The sequence below is a fragment of the Platalea leucorodia genome (assembly GCF_965183815.1).
Source record: "Platalea leucorodia genome assembly, chromosome: 19".
NCBI lineage: Eukaryota > Metazoa > Chordata > Aves > Pelecaniformes > Threskiornithidae > Platalea > Platalea leucorodia.
Window position 1 is genome coordinate 3,062,476 of NC_138841.1, and position 18,509 is coordinate 3,080,984.

General features: G+C 40.9%; 1 protein-coding gene across 3 annotated transcripts; it reads left to right on the forward strand.

Annotated features, from left to right (window-relative positions):
* Positions 1-548: 548 nt before the first annotated feature.
* LOC309599082 (membrane cofactor protein-like) lies at positions 549-13,753 on the forward strand (the record flags this gene model as incomplete). 3 transcript variants are annotated; one of them, XM_082330222.1, is made up of 12 exons in its annotated part: positions 549-720; positions 1,821-2,006; positions 2,217-2,313; positions 3,084-3,169; positions 3,568-3,774; positions 4,588-4,767; positions 5,745-5,936; positions 6,564-6,740; positions 7,073-7,099; positions 7,811-7,877; positions 9,719-9,824; positions 11,738-13,753. In XM_082330222.1, 11 exons carry the CDS (start codon positions 549-551, stop codon positions 9,807-9,809), a joined length of 1,482 nt encoding a protein of 493 aa, XP_082186348.1. In that variant the 3' UTR covers positions 9,810-9,824; positions 11,738-13,753. The 3 variants fall into 3 exon arrangements, with proteins under 3 accessions (XP_082186348.1, XP_082186349.1, XP_082186350.1); XM_082330223.1 differs by lacking the exon at positions 9,719-9,824 and having other exon boundaries at positions 571-720; XM_082330224.1 differs by lacking the exon at positions 5,745-5,936 and having other exon boundaries at positions 571-720.
* Between the last annotated feature and the right edge of the window lie 4,756 nt (positions 13,754-18,509).

The window sequence follows — 18,509 nt, forward strand, 5'->3', positions numbered from 1 at the left end:
TGCTTAACCTAATAAAAGCTGAACGTGGGACAATAATTGCTTTAGGTTTTGCGTCTCCTTTTGTGTCCATCTAGAGTTTTAGGTGGGTTTGGTTTTTTTTTTTTTGTTACTGCTCAGCAACACACGCGGTTTGTCTTTCAAAGGAGCAGCAGCCCTGCACAGGGCTGTTCTTTCCGGGCTGGCGCGCAGGCGCCTTTATTTTTAATGAGGCTTTGCGCAGGGGCTGCGCAACTGAACACGCTTTGAAGCTCTTCCTCTCTGCCCGAGACGTGGGCGGCTCGCTGGGGACCCTGCCCAGGAAAGCGCCCGGGCTCCCCAGGCCGGGGCCTCTCCCCAGGCCGGGGCCTCTCCCCACACCCGGTTTCCTCAGGCCGGGGACGGGCAAGCCCCGGCTCGGGGCGGCGGCTGCGGGGCGAGGCGCCGGCCCCGTGGCCGCCCAGTAACGGGCCGCGCCGGCCGCCGCCCCGCCCTGCCCCAGGGGCTGGAGGGCCCCGCCATGGCGACGGCGGCGGCCGCCGAGGGAAGGGGCGGGCCGCGCCGCGCCGCGCATGCGCCTCGGCCCCGCGCTGCGTCTCGGCCGTCGCCTGAGTGAGGGGCGCGGAGCGGCCGCTGCTGCCGGGGCCGCCGCGGTCATGGGGCCGCCGCGCCGCCCGCTCCTTCGCGGCCCGGGCCTCCTGCTGGCGCTGGCGCTGTCGTGGCTCGGTGGAACACGGGCTGGGGGTGAGGAACGGGCGCTCGCTCCCCCTCCCCGGCCCGCCATGGCGGGGGGGCGAGCTGAGGGCCTGGGGGGGGGGGCACGCCGAGCCCCCGAGGGCGACCGGGAGGAGGGAGAGAGCTCGTCCTCCCCTGCCCTGGCCCCGAGGGTGCCGCTGGGCTGAGGGGGGCCCCCGGGGCCCGCTCGGGGAGGCGGTGGGCAGGGAGAGGGAGGCGGCCTGCGGCGGTGGCGGAAGCAGCGGCCCGGCGGCCTCGGTGGGGTCTGGGGCGGAAAAGTGAAAGCCAGCCCGTGTTGCAAAAACAGGCGTGCTGGCTTTGGTGCTAGTGGGTGCTGGTTCTGACCCCGAGCTTGAGGTTTAAATTTCTTTTGTGGTTTGGTAAATCTCTAAACCGTGATATAAATAGATCGGAGAGGAAATTAACAGGTATCGTCGAAGAGGTGATGGCCTCTGTCGTGTGTAAGTCCTGCGGAGGCTGGGCGGATCTGACATTTGCGTCTGGGTTGTAAGATCTTGAATGTGTTTTTCTGAGTCCTCTAGCACGGAGGAGTTTTACATTTTCAGCATTAACTGCACCTCGGCATGTCCCCGGGTCTGTGGGTCTCTGTTGGGTTGCGTAGCTGGTTTTAAACTTACCTTTATGATCTGCCTGGCCTTTTGCCTTAGGAAGGGAAGCGAACGATGCGAGTATGGTTGGCTGGCTTGTTTTTCCTGCAGCAAGCTAAATAGGCATTTTACTGCAGATGGGTGTACAGTGAATTAAGTCATGCATTTGACTACAAGAATAAGGCAAACAGACAAAAAATATGAACTGGAAGGAAACGCATTGTCTCGGTAGAATGCTAAAGAAGAACTTGAGAAAACAAATGAATAACCTCTACTAATGTAGAGTTGGACAATGGATGCTATTAAAATATAAATTAAAAAACTGAAGCCTAGTTAAATATGCAGGTAGCTCTGGCTCTTAAGAACGTCACCTCTTTCATTTACCGATGAGTCCTTAAAACCTACTGAATGAGCCTAGCTTTTATGCTGTTATGCCTCAACTTGTATCTCTTCTTGTTGACAAGATTGTGTATTGCTTTTTCCTTCCTCTTACTCTGACAGACACGTGTATGCCTCCAGAGAGGCTGCAATATGCAGAGCTTGAGGAGAGCACGGTGGAGAGCTTTCCTGTTGGAACCACGGTGTCGTATATCTGCCGGCCGGGGTATACAAGAATCCCTGGAAAATCGTTAACTCGTACATGTGGTGAAGACTTACAGTGGTCACCCACAGAGCAGTTCTGTACAGGTAATGTGTGCATGAGCTCTTTTGCTTTTTCCTTTTAATATTTAACAATTTTAGTTGTTTTTCAAGTGAAAATTAGTATTCTGTAATATTTTAAGTGAAGCTTGAAAAATGCTAATGACAATAAGAGCAGTATATGCCAAAGACTTAGTCTTTGTGTATAACTACAAAGGTGTAGATTCTTTTTTTTCTTTTCTTTCTGACTCTCCCTAGAGAGAAGATGTAACCACCCAGGACAATTAGAACATGGTTTTATTAATGTGACAGATCTTACATTTGGTTCAAAAGCTACTCTTTCTTGTGAAGGAGGGTAAGTATTTTGGTGAAGCTAATGAATTCTTTTTCACTTTTTTCTGTTTAGACCAAATTTAAAAAAACAAACAAACAAAACCCACAAAAAAACCCAAAACAAACAAACAAAAACACCACAAAAAAAAAAACCCAACAAGTTTCCTTATGCAGGTTCCATTCCAGTTCTGACTTGAAATGTCTCCTGAATTCTACCTGGAGCAAATGAAATTAAAGTTAAAATTGATTTGATTTGCTGGTTTTACTTGCTGTTTGCATCAACCAAGGCTTAAGCTTTTTAGTGAGACTCTGCAGAGTGAAAACTAGAGGGTTACCTCTAATGACTTCTTTCAATGCTCCTGTGGCAGAGGGAATAAATACATATATTTATCATCCTTCATTATTATATTGAATAATGGCCCGCTTGTCTGCGTATAGCAAATTAAGTCAAAAGCACTAAGCTCTCGCAAGGTTTTTTCCTCCCTTTCCTTTTAAGAGCTTATTTCTTTAGTATTAGTCACTTTAGAGCATTAGTATGACAGGGTACACAAAATGGCAAGACTTCCAGCAGTTCCTTCAGTGATGTCTCATTTCCTTCTCTTTTGTTTTCAAAGTTGAGACTGTTAGCAAAATTAAAAAAAAAAAAAAAAAAAAGATACCATTCCCATTACACCAAACACTCGGTATGTTATGTCCCCATAATCACAGAACAGAATTATATAAACAAGGTGCTTGTTGGAGAAATGAGAGATTTCTTAAGTTTCACCTCTTTAAAAATTTTTGCCTGTCTAGGTTCAGGTTACGTGGAAATGATGAAATTTCCTGTGTAATTAAGGATAAAGGCGTTGGCTGGAATAGAGATCTTCCTTTGTGTGAAAGTAAGTAAATTACTACCGTGTTTAAGTTTATATTCAGATGGTGGTAGTTCATTTAAAAACAGCTCTGCCATAAACTTGCCAGTATAAGAAATGGTGGTAAAATAAGACTGATTTTTATCGTTTTGGAACTACTTGGGATGTGCCTGAGGAATGACGACTGCAAAGTATCAGTTATTGTGGTAATTAGCTCATAGTAGTTAAAGTCAACCTCTTCTTGAATTTGAGACTCCCTATAATAAATGCCCATCAGTAACTCTCAGTTATAACTGTAGCTTGTGTTAGAAATAGCTATGTGTCAGATTTTAAATAAAATTACTTGAAAATCAAGGCTCGCTATTTCTGAGATGAACAAGATAACAGGAAAATTCTGTCAACTAATTTGTGTGATTTATTTCTAGGAATTCCTTGTGAACCGCCTCCAAGCATAGCCAACGGGCACTTCACGGAAGCAGCTAGCTATGTTTATCAAACAGCAGTAACCTATACGTGTGATAATGTACCAAAAGGCGCAGATCCCTTCTCGCTGATTGGCCCAGCTACTATTTTCTGCACGTACGATGCGCAGTCAAATGGAGTTTGGAGTGAACCACCTCCACAATGTAGAGGTTGTTGGGATTTTTAATATGCTTCTTTATTATAGCCTATGTGACTCCAAAACTTCAATATCTGTCCCTTTTTTTTCGGGGCGGGGGGGGGGGGGGGGGGCGGGAATGGACCTCCCTATAGAAAAGAAGAAACAGATCCTCTGGTACTAAATTTGATGTAGTTCCAGTGGAGATCAGATTAACTGTGTTACGGATATTGATTGATTATGACACAGAATATGACTAAAATTTAAGTTAAAACTTTAAAAACATATGTATGAGCGTGCTGTTGGTAGAAGTGACAAGGACAAAATGAAGGAACTGAGAGACCATAAAGCCTGGGTAGCTGAAGAAAAATTGTGTAAAGAGCAAGAATGTGTAAGCTAGGTTATAAATAGTAAAAAGGTAAGGAAGAACTCTTTCTAAACACAGCTACTATGCAAGTGCAGAAGTAAACGCCAGGCCCAGCAAGCACAAAGTCTTGCTCTGCAGATGTAGGGAGAAACACCAGATGCTTGCATGTTGTCATTTGAACCCTAATCATTATCACTTTGTTTTCTGAAATTCTGCCACTGTACAGGAGTGTGTCTTTTGGAAGTGGAACGCAATTATATCAATTATTATAATTTCTTATTTGACTGTGTACTGTTACAACTCAGTAGCTTAAAACAAGGACCTTCTCCACCTTCAAGAGAATAACCTTTTTACAAAGCCTTTCCAAAACAATTTGAGGAGCTAGATAAGGAAACTTAGAAGTAGTAAAAGGGTGTTGTGTCTGTTGCAAAGATACTGTTAACAAATGTTTCAAAGCTGTTTTTCTTTTACCTATTTCAGTGGTCAAATGTGATAACCCGAAAGTCGAAAATGGAAAAAAAAAATCTGGATTTGGACCTTCCTATAGCTATAGGGACTCAGTCATGTTTGAGTGTGATCCAGGCTATTTCATGAACGGACCAGAGGTAATTACCTGTGGAGAAGATAACACCTGGTCTTCAAAACCAACTTGTGAAAAAAGTAAGGCTTTAAATAAGAATCCAACTTGTCTTGTATGTTGAGAATGTTGTAAGTCTGTCTTAACTGAATTTTAAAATCATAACACTGTAGTTGGAAATCGGAAGCTAAGGAGGTTGACATGGAGCCTCATCTATGGGCAACCATTTTAGGCGTTTGAGTGACTCCTAACTCCGAAGAGTTTTCGGATGAGAGTGAGTTGAGTTACAGGCGTGCGTCTGGAAGTTGTGATGTGGACATACTGTGACGCTGCTGCATCGTAATAGCATCATGGTGTTTGTTCTAGTGATTTCATGTGTAAATAACAGGAGAAAAGATGTGTTTCTGAATTCTGATAGAAAGGAGTATGCACAATGAGGAAACCTATGGTGTCCTTCTAGAGTAATCAAAATCATTACGTGTCTATGTTCTCTTGTGCAGCTCTTCACCTCTTATTTTCCAGGAGTCTTGTATAGTGTGTAGTATGTTGTTAGATTTTGACCAGGCAAATTAAGTCAGGACTAATTTGCAGGGCTGGGGACATTGCAGAGGTTTTTCTGTAACCTTCCTCCTTCCTCTTTGTGCTAGAGGGAGAGGGAATGTTGTACAGTGAGAGAATTTTTTACATGCATGTTCTAATAATGAGTTCCCCAAAATGACAACCATTTCTGCAAAGAGTGTGTTTGGGTGTTCCATAATGAAGGAGTCTGATAAGGCACTGGGAAATGATTCTAGAGCTTACGAAAATAATTGACCAACAAATACAAATTTCTTAGCTACCGCATCATAAGATCATATTACTTTAATGAATATCTACAGTGATGTTTCATTTAAGTCTTCTAAAGGAAACATCTGTACTTAAAATTGTAATAAAGTTGAACTATTCAGATACGCTGATCTATTTTTCTCATACAAAGGCAATGTATATTTGTGGAGTGAGTTAATGAATTATGAAATATTTGAAGTTTATTATCACTAAACTTACTTTTAAATTCATGTAGTGGTTACTGAAGGTGTATGTGGTGCCCCAAAGATCACAGATGGAGTAGTGATTCCAGTGAAATCTGTATATGCAGAAGGAGACACTGTTCAGTTAAAGTGCAATACTTACTGTACTTTCCCTGATGGTCCTGAAGAGATGACAGTAACTTGTCGCGGCCAGGATACATGGAGTTCTTTACAAAACTGTACATGTGAGTAAAAATCATAATTGATAAAATGAAGGGCAGAGCGACAAGTTCCGAACGTCGGATGTACCAATGTGCAGACCCTGAAAGTCAGAGGTCTGTCAGCAGGGCACAGACAGGTTATGTTCGTAGGGTTGTGAGTGTTGTGGGGTGGAGTTTCAGCAGCTGAGGAAAGTTTTTGGCAGAGTTGGAGTCCTTGTTCAGTCTTAGTTTTGTTTATGGAAATTGGTAAAGTTCAAAAGCCAGGGTGAAAGATCTCTTCTGGGAGTGTTTTCTGAAGATTCTTCCTTTGGTGATGGCAGACTTTATTCTCGCTTCACTTTGCACCATGTGAGCACTTGTTATAATATAAATGGAGGGTGTCATTACTTTGCAACTGTTTCTCCTAATGAAGCTGAGACGTGTATTTCTGTTAATGTGTCTGAAGCATGTCCGTCAGCAGAAGTATCTGCAGCCTCTAGAAAGCAGGAGGCCTTTGCATATAAAATATTTTAAGGATTGACTGAGCTTCTGATATTTACGCAAATGTAGAGGCTTCTTGATGCCAATTTCTTGAATCTGCTTCATGTACCAGCTCTGTTCTTGCACTTCATTTCCTTTCCTTTTTTCTCCTCCTGCCCCGTCTCTTTCCAGGTGATGTCACGCCAAACATAAATTATGGTAGAGTAATTGAAGGACAAAAACCTTCATATTCTGTCGGGGATTTTATTGTGATTGAATGTTACGCAGGCTACACATTACATGGTGAAGCTCGTATTCAGTATGCTGGAGGAAACCAGTGGGTTCCTGGAGTGCCAACTTGCCAGTTAAGTAAGTATGATCTGCAAGAATCTCCACTAGAATGAAAATACATGTAACAGCAGCATAACTTCTCAGGGACATTCTTTTGTATTCAGGAGAAATCGTTTAATGCAAACTTCCTTCTTTATTTTGACATAAGAAAAATGGGTTTTGGTAAAATCCATTTAAAAATAGGAATATTTTAAGTTAAATAACTCTGGTGATATAAACTGTCCTGCTGCAAAGATTGTGTTGGCAGAAGTGCTTGATCTATTTGAAATAACTTTGTGAATATTTTATAATAATGTTTGAATAAGAAGCACATGTGTTCCTTTTGTGATACTGATTCACTCTCTTTTTAGGTGCGTATATTACGGCCATCATCTGTGGTAAGTATCCTATAAAACCTGAACAAGATAGGATGTGGATTATATTTTATATGTGGAATTGATATTCTGGTCATCACCCGTGACTGCAGTAATATAACATGATTTTGGAGTTCGGGTTATTTTAAACATGCTTGTCTACTCCTAAAGCTGCATATTTCAAGAAAAGTTAAGATTACTTAGCAATTATAGATGAATTTCATGTAAAATGTGTATTTTCTCGTCTGTGTGAGGCATCAGATTTCAAAGGCAGTCTTCCACAACTTAGCCACTTTCATAAACTCTTCAGAGCTTGGGTTTACTGGAAGTGTGAATAAATAACTGTGCCAGTGAACAAAAGCGCTTAGTCCGTCTTCTGTCCTTGCGTTTGTTACCCACTTTTGTAAGCCTACCGCTTTCTTATAAACTTGTTGTAAAAAGCAGTATTAGGATGTTGACCTGTTTGTTTTGATGTTACTGAGCTGGTGGGGTTTTGCCATCTTGGTGGTCACTGTTTTTGAGCTCTCAGCTGTCTTGAAGAGTCTTGAGTAAAGCATCAAATACGTATTTGTGAAATAAGCCATGCAAATTTTAAGTTGGGTTGGGGGGGGGTGGTGTATAGGACTGTGGATGAAGACAGCGGTGCTATTTCTGCTAAAAATTTTTGAGGCTTTTTTGTGAGCTAGAGGTGATCTTTATCACTCTAAGGCTTTTTTTTTTTAATTCTTCCTAAAGTGATTGTGGCAATTGTGGTGTTCCTGGCAGCCTTCTGGGTCTGTAAGAAATTCTTTTCACAAAATGGGTGAGTAAGCCTACTTTTTTTATTATTATTATTATTGCAAATTTCTAAATGACTGAGCAAAAGCAGCGCTAACGTGTATGTAACTTTCTTGAGCTTTATCTGCCCTGTCTTTTTCAAATACCTGATGATTATATGTGAGCTTATCACAGCAGCTGATGGGAAGCTAAAGTGCCTAACAATATATTTGACTTTGGTTTTGTATCTGCTATTCGGATAAGCTGCTAATTAACACTTGCATTAATTTCAAGGAAGGAAGAACCCTGTTCTTAAGCTTGTATTTGGCATAGGTACACTTGCCAAAGGGAGTACTGTTTGCATCTGCTCTAAAACACGTCAGTTTACCTCTTAAAACCAGTGGTAGCATTGGCTTGTGTGGGCTTGTGTTATTTTATTGCTTGGGTACCCTCTGGCATCACTAGGTCTCAGGCTTTAGGAGCCAGAATGGTTTACGTGAACTGGACGCCTTGGAGGTGAACTGAGGAGCGTCCTCTCTTCTACATAAGATGTACCAATTGTAGTGGAGGGTAACTGGAGAACCACTGTGTTTTTGTGTTTTGGACCAGAAACACCTTGAATAAAATAATACGGGCTTAGTTACAAGGAAAACGTGAAAAAAATTTGACCTAAACCAGTGCTCCTGTGCTGTTTGAAAAAGCAAATAGTCAACTTTGCTGCTGGAATGTTTCATGTGTGGATCCACTTCAGTTTTTTCTCCTGCAGCAGCAATGATTGGTGTCCCTGTGTTAAAGACTTGCAAAATCAACTGTAAAATATTAGATGCATAAGTAGTAGTGTTTTTAACGAGACATATAGGGCCTTTTCAACTTTATCTTCAGAACAACTGATTGTTATGTATCGTTTTTCATGGAGGGGTGGCAGGAGATTTAAATGCCTCTGTGCATTGCTGCTTGCAGTGATGTCCTATTTTTATCTTCTTGAAAAAGGCCTGCCTTGTTGGAGAAATAGGTTGTAACACACAATACTGAAAATTCAGAGCAAGTTAGGTGGTACACATAGAACGTTATGATAAGCATATCATCAAAACTGACTTAACTGTTAACAGAATCTGTTGGAATTTATCTGGGGTACGTGAAGCAAAGGAAGGGATGTTACAAATAAAGCAAACCAGAGGAAATACTCCTGCGGTTCGTATTTGTAAGGAAGTACACACAGTACAACTTGGGAGAACCCTGAAGCTAGCTTATATCCAGTGAGGTTCTAGCCTTCGTATCTTCCACATAGGCAGTATGGTATCGTTACAAGGGCCAGAGTGGCCCTGCAAGCAGGGTGGCTGTGTACCTGTGTGCTGCTAAGGAATTCAGTGCTTTTGAGCAATTGCTTTTCATCCATGGCTTGGATAATCTGCAATCTGGATGGTCCAAATAAGAGTACATGGGAGTTAGTAGTATTAGGGCAGGTCTTTCTGTCTTCATCTGTGCAGAGACTTCTCAGGGTGTAGAAAGGAGGAGGGATCTAAAGCAACATCATCAAAAATTAAAGAATGTTATATTCCTGAAAATTTTACAACGTGAAAAGTCTTATTGCGCCCAATGCTTTCCTTAAGCTTCCTCACTGTGAACATCTGACTATTAAACCTCTTTCTGGTCTGAAAATCCTGATCTAATCTCCTTTTATTAAGGCCTAGATCTCCCTGTTTAGTTTTCTGCGTTCCTGATGTAGCTGAGCCTTTGTGAACTCTTGTGCTTCCAGTACCTCATACTTGCTGGGTTGTAGTCTTCAAATTAGAGCAAACATCTTTTCTTGCCCTCTCTTTCTTGTGTGTTTAATCTGCCAGTTCTATAGGACATTCAATTAGACCTCTTTCCCCTTCTGCTCTTCAGCTCGTATGCAGTTGATGAGAGTTGCAAGGAAACATGTATTTTAAAAACTAATGTACCAGCTGAGATGGAAGAAGCTACACAAATGAATTAATTGAATCTTAAAAAGGTATACACTTTCCACTTAATTTGGACTTTTGCAATGAAGCTTAAGTGTTTGGTTTTGTTTTTTTTTTTATTATGGCTTACTGAGGATTTCAGGAGAAGTGTGGAATACTAGCTAGCTGGGAACTTCACTTTCGTGTAGGAAAGACTATAATAACCATTCATTCATTTTGGAAGAATAGGATTACATGAAAAAATTATCATTCAGTGTCATGAATGATAGCTTCCAGTGATTGCATATCGCATAGCTTAGTTTCGGGTAGTCTTTAAAGAATGAGTAACATATTTTTCTGTACTATATACATACTCAGTGGAATGTTGCACCTGTTTCAGTATTGTGAAATGGATTCCAATGGTGTGTTACTTTTGTTAGCCAATAGTTTAATTCCCTATAATTAGAAGACCGTTGGAGCTGGAAACTACCTTTGCTGCATTACACGGACACTAGAATTATAAAGGTAGTGCGCATCCCTTCAGAGAAAACAAGATTGCATGTCTCTCAGAATTACTGACTCATGTGCATTTTCAGCTTTCTGGAAGAAAAATAAAATAAATGAAGGTGCAAACAAGATCTTCTTTTTAAACCTTTTTATAAAAAGATGATTTCTTTTTCAAATTCAGAGTTCTGTAGCCTTAAAAAGGGTCAGAATATAGTTGCTTGTTTGGAATCAATTTCCTCTCCTGTGTTTTGAACTAATGCTTAGTCCAGTAGTCAGATGCATTTCACGATAGTTACGATTGCTCTTGCACTTGTGTTAGGGTCAAATTAGCTCTTTCAAAAACCTGACTCTTCAGACCTTGTTTTTAAGACGGGACAGCTTAGTTTGACTGTTCCTTGTCAGTATTTGTCATTACTACCTTAACAACTAGAGTTTGCACTACATATACTTTTGTAAACAAGTATCTTCATTTGTGTCGCTTTTCTCCATTGCGGAGATTCTGGGAAGGTAATGGTTGAAACGTTATGTCTCTTATTCTAACTTAATGCAAAGGTCTTTTCAAATGCATAGTCTTGGCTTTATTTACTTTTAAAGAACAAGTGACTTTCCAGTATTTTTTAATAAGTTTGAGATGGCATATATGAAAACTAAGCTTGGAGTTTCCTCCAAAATAATGTATGGATTAAGGAATATCATCTTTACCTCTGAAGATGTTTCTAATTAAGCTAGGATTAGTGTTCTGGGTTAGTTGGAGAAAGGGGAAAAAAGGAATCGAGTTCTTATGTCCAATTTTACCTTTTGCACACGGGAATGATAAGACACATTAATGATCTGGTATGTGTACACACTGTTAACCCCTGAGTTTTTTCTTACGGTATCTAGAACTCCTTAGAGGCCAAGAGTAATAGTGCAGAGGTTTGATATGTTTTTGTTTTTTTTTTTTCTATGAAGCAAAACAGGAGTTCAAGAACTTCAAAATACATATATGTGGATGTAATTATGAATTTTAATCCTCATATGTTTAAGTATTGTAAATTTGCTGTTAGTGGACTACAAAATCAAAATTCTCACAAACTAATACTCAGCTTCTGGTTATAAAATATGTACTAAACAACATACTGTATTTAAAATAAATTATAAGGGATGCTCCTGATGTAGTCTCCAAATTAGTTAGGAATCCTGAAACTGTTCTGTCTGTTTTCAGTTTTTGGTAGGCACAGTCAGTGCATCACTTGAAATGATCCATTTGGATCAAATGCTCTTCTACTCCCTGGGTCATTCTTAGCAGTCTAGTGGATGAAATGCAGCAAAAAAATCTCTTCGCTAGCAGTTGCTTAGTAAGAAGAGGACAAATAATGATTTAGTTTCAAGACTTTGCCTGTTAATTTAATAATAAAACTAAGGATGTGCTTTCAGAATAAATGTAAAAACTATTTAAATGTAAAATCTCTGATTTGACTTGTTTTTTTGTTTGTAGGAAACGTGACAGCACTCCATGTACTGCCGAATATAAGATCTGTAAAGCATGAATAACCTGTTTTGGGGGTGGGAGGGAATTTGCAGTTGAATATACCTATCAGAAATGGAAAATGATTGCACTTGCATTGAGTTTCTGTAGATGAATATCTTGTACCATGTCTTATACTACTGATCAACTGTAGTAGAATATCATTAATAGGGTAAAAATTATATATATATATATATATATGTATATATATATACACATATATATATATACATACACACACACACATATATCTGCTTTTCCTTACGGGCCGCTCATATTGTCTCTTCTGTGTATGTGAAATGGTCTCAAAGGCACATACCTGTAGCACGCAAGAGTGTCTGTGTCGGCGGGAGTACGGGACGTATCCCTGTCATAGACCAGCTGCTGCTGCCTGCTGCCTTCAGTGCTACCTCTTTTCTTACAGAAGACTATCCACTGTTAGTTCTGCTCACTAAAATCCGAATGTGCTTCTCGTTCATTTTTGCGGTTGAGGTGGTATAAATGATTATGTTCTCTTGTATTCTGAAATGTTTTATTATTAATTTCCTGAAGAGATTGGTGCCATTTAAGGCTATGTCTTTTTGAAACTATCACAGTGTAGATCTTATATACGCTACCTTTTTGTTTGCCAAAGTTGGTATTTTGTTCTAATGAATTAAAATGTGTCTTTAAATCAGAGTTTTATAGCTTTTTCATTGCCTTTAAGAAGGAAAAAAGCCATATGTATTTCTGGCTCTTTGATCTAGTCCCGGAAAGCCTACAGTAGATTTGTTGGAATGGAAAACTGAAGGTTTCTATAGCAAAGGTGTCCCTTGCCTTTGAATTTGTTGGCCTATTGACAGAAGGTACCTAATTAAAGGAACTGCTGAGAAATCTGTCGTAGCCATCTCCTATCAGGAGCACAGTGCAAGTTCCTTAGGACGCTTGATTTTTCTTGAGCCTTGATGTCAGTTTTGGAGATAATTCTGTTGATTTTCAGGATAGAAAGGGTGCTGTATGGATCTAGCTTCCTTGCTTTTTTTTTTTTTTTACTTGAAATCATGTATTCCACATATAGCATTTCAAATCTCTGTATACAGACTATGATGCTAAATCTAGCTCTCTAAGGCTAGATTTAGCATCAGATAGCTGTTGAGAAACAGAAGCCTTTCCCTGTCTGACTCCCTTCGCTTTTCATGGTGAAGGAAGACCAAACCAGTTTAGTTGCGGGAGTGAAGGAATGGGTGTGCTGGCAGTGGCGGTAGATGCGGTCTCTCTTTAGGTAGCTGCTTGCTTCATGAAGTGTTTTAGTCAAGACTGTGACTCCAGGAGCTCCCATCGCAGCATTTGCCGTGAATTGAGACTTGGACGTGCATGGATAGCTGTTACTTTAAATGCATCCTTGATATTTCTTATTAAAATTCCTTATTAAAACCAAAAGCTTAATTAGGACAGGTCTTAGCTGTGTGAATCTCTGAGTTTGCTATCAACATACAGGCAGCTTATAAGAACCAGTTTTTTCCCAAAAAAACCCAAATTGCCTTGCTTCACATGGCTGAGGCAGCATTTAAACTATTCTTGCTTGCCTGTGTTGGATTGGCACGGCTCTCCACTGTCGTGACCAGACTGAATAACACAGAACTATTTAGGGCTTTATAGGGCTTTTTGGGACAATCCCAGCAGTTGTATTGTCAGAGTTCGTAATAGTCTGTGGTTATTAAAAAGGGGTTTTGGCTACACAGAATGACTTGCTGTTCACTGCCTAGCTGATACCTAGTTTGATAATTGTTTGTAAATGCTATGATAATACTCTGGGAATTGAGTGTGTTGGTCACTAGCTAGCTTGATTATTTATGGCATCTTCAATGTTTTTAAAATATACTGAAAAGCCCTTAATGCTAAAGTGAAATAACTGTAAAAAATGGCCTTATTTTTACACTTTTTTCCAGATGTAAAGACTAGCGATGACTTGTAAAATTACAAATAAAAATGTTAAATTATTTAGCAGTAAGTGTTTGTCTTTCATTCGTCATGTGGTAAGCAGCTATTTTCCCATCATTAAGATGATTTTTCATGTACCAAACTTGCGTTAGGTGGTAACTGTTGAGATCGAAGTTTGCGGTTTGCGCGCAGAATGACTTAATGGTAGTGTAGAGAATGTGTTTTAATTCGCTGAGCAGTCTCGTAGCCTTTTGGTTTTCTTTTGGAAGTGCAGAGAATGTCCCAGAACCTCCAAAACCTTGCAGTGTTCGCTCCTGAAAAATGTGGTAAAAACTTGATGGAGAAGAGGCAGATTATCACGTGGCTGTTCTGATGTGACACCGAGTCAAGAGCAAAGCCCAGAGTGTCCTGGCACTTTGGTCCAGTGTGACAGGTGTAATCCTTAGGGAATATAGGTTAGGCATTTTTAAGTAAAATGTTAAGTAGAATGTGATTATTTTTAATTGTATGAGGTTCACACTCAAAATGTACTTAATTTTCTTTGCGAAGAAATGTGTGGAGTCAGCTGCCTTATAGAATGAAGCCTTTCAGAGGGTGGAATAGAAAAATAACTAAAATGCTGTGTTTTTTTTAATTTGTGGTTGTGATACTAAAAATCAGTTGGTCTGGACTGCAAACGATGGCAGTATGTAGACTGCACAGCTTTACAATCTGTGAGGTTTTGGCATTGCAGTAAGCATTGATGGGATAGGCAGCCACTAGGCTATTTGACTTAAACAGTACAAATTAATTCGTCCTAACTGTCACGAATTCTGTACCATCTTTCTAAAACTCAGTCCCACGTGAATTATTTCATTTTAGAATCTGGAACTGATAATTAAGAGTCATGAACACATGAACTTTGTGCTAAGAAAGAGGCTGGATGTAATAAAAACGCGTTGTTGCCATCTACTGGTAAAACAAGCTATGTTCTCACAGTGGGAGTAACAAAAGATAAGTACAGTATTACCTGGCTTAACGTTACGTTGAGTAGTGTGATGTGTCAGCGGTTGGTAGGGTAAAATCAGCGTAAATGCTCACTTTTGAGCATGGTTCATACGGGGCGGTGAAATGGAGCTGGGGACTGAAATAAAGAGACTTGCAGCAATTTGATACTGTCCAGCAGGGAAACATGTAATCTGTCTACCTGAGACAGAGCCCAATACCAAGTAGCACACAATTTTATTTAAAAGAAAAAAAAAAATCTGAGTAAATAACAGGTTAAGGCAAACAAATAGCACATGGAGTATCACTGGTCAGAAGGTTAGGTGGCTGTGCTCTCGAGAACACATGGGCCCTGGCTTGCTTGACTTGAAGAACCTTAGTTAGGTGTTTGAACAGATGCTTCGCTTTCTCTGTAAGCACCCCTCCTAGTTGAACGTGATGCTGACTGTCCTCCTTTTGTGCAGGATGTTCGGCCTGTAGGTGTAACTTCAGGTCAGAGAACAGAAGAGCATACCGTACGTGTTTGTGAAGCAAGATCGTGCTTTTGATGGTGTTTATTTATAAGGACTTTGGGGGGCGGGGGAATGAAGTTTTCCATTACTGTTGCTTTTCCCCCTACATCATAACCGATTTCAAATGGTGCTAGACAAAAACTGAGACTCTGAACACCAAGAGAAATCGGTCAGCCTGTGTAAGAGACATTTTCCTGGCTCAGAGAAGAATCCTCTTCTAGATGACAGCTATGCATTCTTTAAAGACGACTATTCAGTGGTCTGATCAAACGCTTCATCCACACAGCGATCGTCTTTTCTGTGTATAATCACGTTTGACAACAGTGAGGTCAAGCAAAAATAGTTAGCTTCGCTTTAGTGGTTTGGATGCAAGGGTATAGAAGTCATCTGCAACATTACTAGAAGTTACCAGCAATAAACTTAAATAATTCTAGAAAAAGGAGTGGATTCTGTGTGCACCAGTGTGACATCATCATGATTGCTGAAGGCACTTTTGTGTTTAACTGTTGAGATCAAATAGTTGGAGGGAATTTTTGTGTTTGCAGGGCAAGTCTCTGGGAGCTACGGGATGGTAATTCTCTGGCGATGGAGTCCCCAAGCGCAGAGCGGAAATACGTTTGCTCTAGGTTAGTAAATTAAATGTTAGGGTCCTGGTGACTGGAGAATAAAGGAAACGTATTCTGCCTGTCAAGATGCAAGGAGGACTGTGTTGGTTCTCATGCAACTCTCGGATCACTTTACTCTGGACAACTTTAACTTAATAGCCATTGTTTATTAAGTAGAAATACATTTGAAGGAAGCTGTTCGTGTTGTGGCCCTAGCTTGAGAGGGTGTATACAGTGCTTGTATAAGTGTCTAGAAATCAGATGATGTTACAAAGTGGATGGCTGGCACAAAAATAACCATTGGAAAAAGTGCTGGTTTAAGGAGTAGAGGCCGTCGGTGAAGTTAGCAGCTCCTTGATCTCCTCCCACGCTGTAATTCTTGCTCCTAGAACACTGATTTCAAATGGTGCTAGATGCAAAGTGGGAAAATCTAAGCCACCATGTGAAACCAGCTTCCAGAGGAAGACATCTCGTGCATGGCTGCAGGCTGAGAGAGAAAATCCTTCAGCTCCACCGTACCTAGAGAAAAATTCATTTATTTAATTTTATTAGCAAGTAAGACAGTGAACTTCGGGACAGTTATTTTATTGACACTTTTTTTTTTTTTGGCATCTTGTGAATAGTTGAGGCTGATGTAGGAGAAATGAAATAATGTGATGAAGAAACCCACCACTCTGGCAATGACTGCGATTTCCTTTCATAGCCAGGTGGAATATACTGAAGCTCTTACCAGCAAGTAGTGAAAAAGGTCTGACTTCTTGGTAGTGCAGAGCATGCTGCTGATGGGGGGAGAGTTTGTGTTGTGCAGGAACGCTTTTTTCATGCCTTTGCAGATAGAACCAGGCTATAAAGCTCCTTCTGTCCGAAGTAGTGTTCTGACTTTCCATCACGTACTGATCTCGGCATCATCAGGGAGGACAGATCAGGTGCTTTTTGTGACAGGGCAAGGAAATGTGACTCGTGATGGAACTTCCTCTGTCGGCTGTGTCACACAGCCTGTAAATAGCACGCGTTTCATATGCACGGAGTTGCAGATTTTTGTGAGACAAGTTTTAAATTCTGTAGGGACAATGAAAATAAATTGCATAGGAACTACTTTGAGTGTGGGTCAGAACGAAACCTAAAAAGGGAACATTTGCACATCTAACTGTAAATGGTTCAACGAAAGTTGTCAAGGAAGTAGGAGAGTGTGAAAATGAGTGGCTGACGGTTATTGGAAATGGAATAGGTCTGAGCAGTGCTGTAGTGCGGCACAGGCGTGGTGGTTAACCTGCAGCGTACATGGCTCAGTACAGCGGGAATAGATGGGGTGTCTGGAAGCATGTGAATGACTACACACATGCATAATTCAGGAACTGTCAAACCCTGCCCACTGTGTCTAACCTGTGCTGATGCAGAAGCTGATGTAAAATGGAATAAAGTGCAGCAGAAGTGGAGTGGGGAGTTTCGTTTATCGATGCCCTGGGTTTTTTGGCAACTCTTTACATTAGTTTTGTAAGCAGATCCAAGAATCTGTTTCAGTGCCTACGTCCTAATGCACACCCACAGGCAGCAGAGGAAAAGCTCAGAGAAAAGAGCATGTCCTTCCAAGAAAGGGGAGTGGAGGAAGGGGAAAGAGCTGTACTAGATTACTGTGTCTGGATATTTGCTGTAGTTTCTAAATCCATTAACTGGGGCAACAGGGTGAAAGACAAGTGGAAAGCAGGTTCCCTCCCCAGTGCCTGTCTTGCTGGCACAGTTATTTATGAGGCACCCTGTATTATCAGCGTGAAGATTTACCGCTGAAAAGCTGGACCGAGAGTTACTGCTGACTGGAGGTCAGCTGCAGCACAGATAAAGTAGCACAGCAGCATCTTTCAGAAACAGGCTCAAAGTGAGGGTTGCTTTGGTTTTTTCTTCTCTTAGTAGCAAGTATTTGCCTTAACAGTAAAAAGAAATCTTTATTAGGGTTTTCAAAAAGAGTTGGTGGAAATGTCACTTATGTTTGTGCTGCTGAAAATGAGAGCTTCTGCAGAGGTACGAGACTTCCAGAGTCTGAACTGGGTCTGAACACCTATGCACACCTTCCGCTCCCCTCTCCAAAGCAAACTAACCTTTCCAGAAATACCATGCAGCAGTTGAAGACCGATGGCTCATTCATTACTTATAGTTTGATAAAACCAGGTTTCACTTCAGCATAATTAAGATTACTCCAGGCTACCTGAAGATTGTCCTATGGCCTTAACAAGCTCCCCTTCCCTCCAGGCAGCCAGAAGGTGTCAGCCCTTTCTCCCAAACTGCAGGTACACCTTTTATGAAGGATACATCTGTGACAGTGTATGCTGTTCTTTCCAAACCTAACAGCATGCTTGGGCAGGCAGCATGCAGAGGGGAGGAGGAAAAAGAGAGCAGTTCAAGATGCTGTGATACACAGCACTCAACTATTAATATGCACACACGCAGGAAAATAAACCAGTGCTTGTCTCAAGCATTTGCTGGGTGTGTTGAATGTGTACATATGGACACACACATGTGTGGAGACAAGCAAATACTATCAGCTAGAGTTGGCTTTGGCAAAGTGTTCTGGAGTTTTCAATAAATAATAGCAGAAGAAGTACAATATTATCATTCTGGTTTTTTCCTCCTTTTTCAGACATGTTTTAGTAGCAGTACTGTTCGGTAGCTTCTTTCAGAGGAACATCTCAAAAGCCTTTCACGGATTTCACACTGCTTTATACCTTC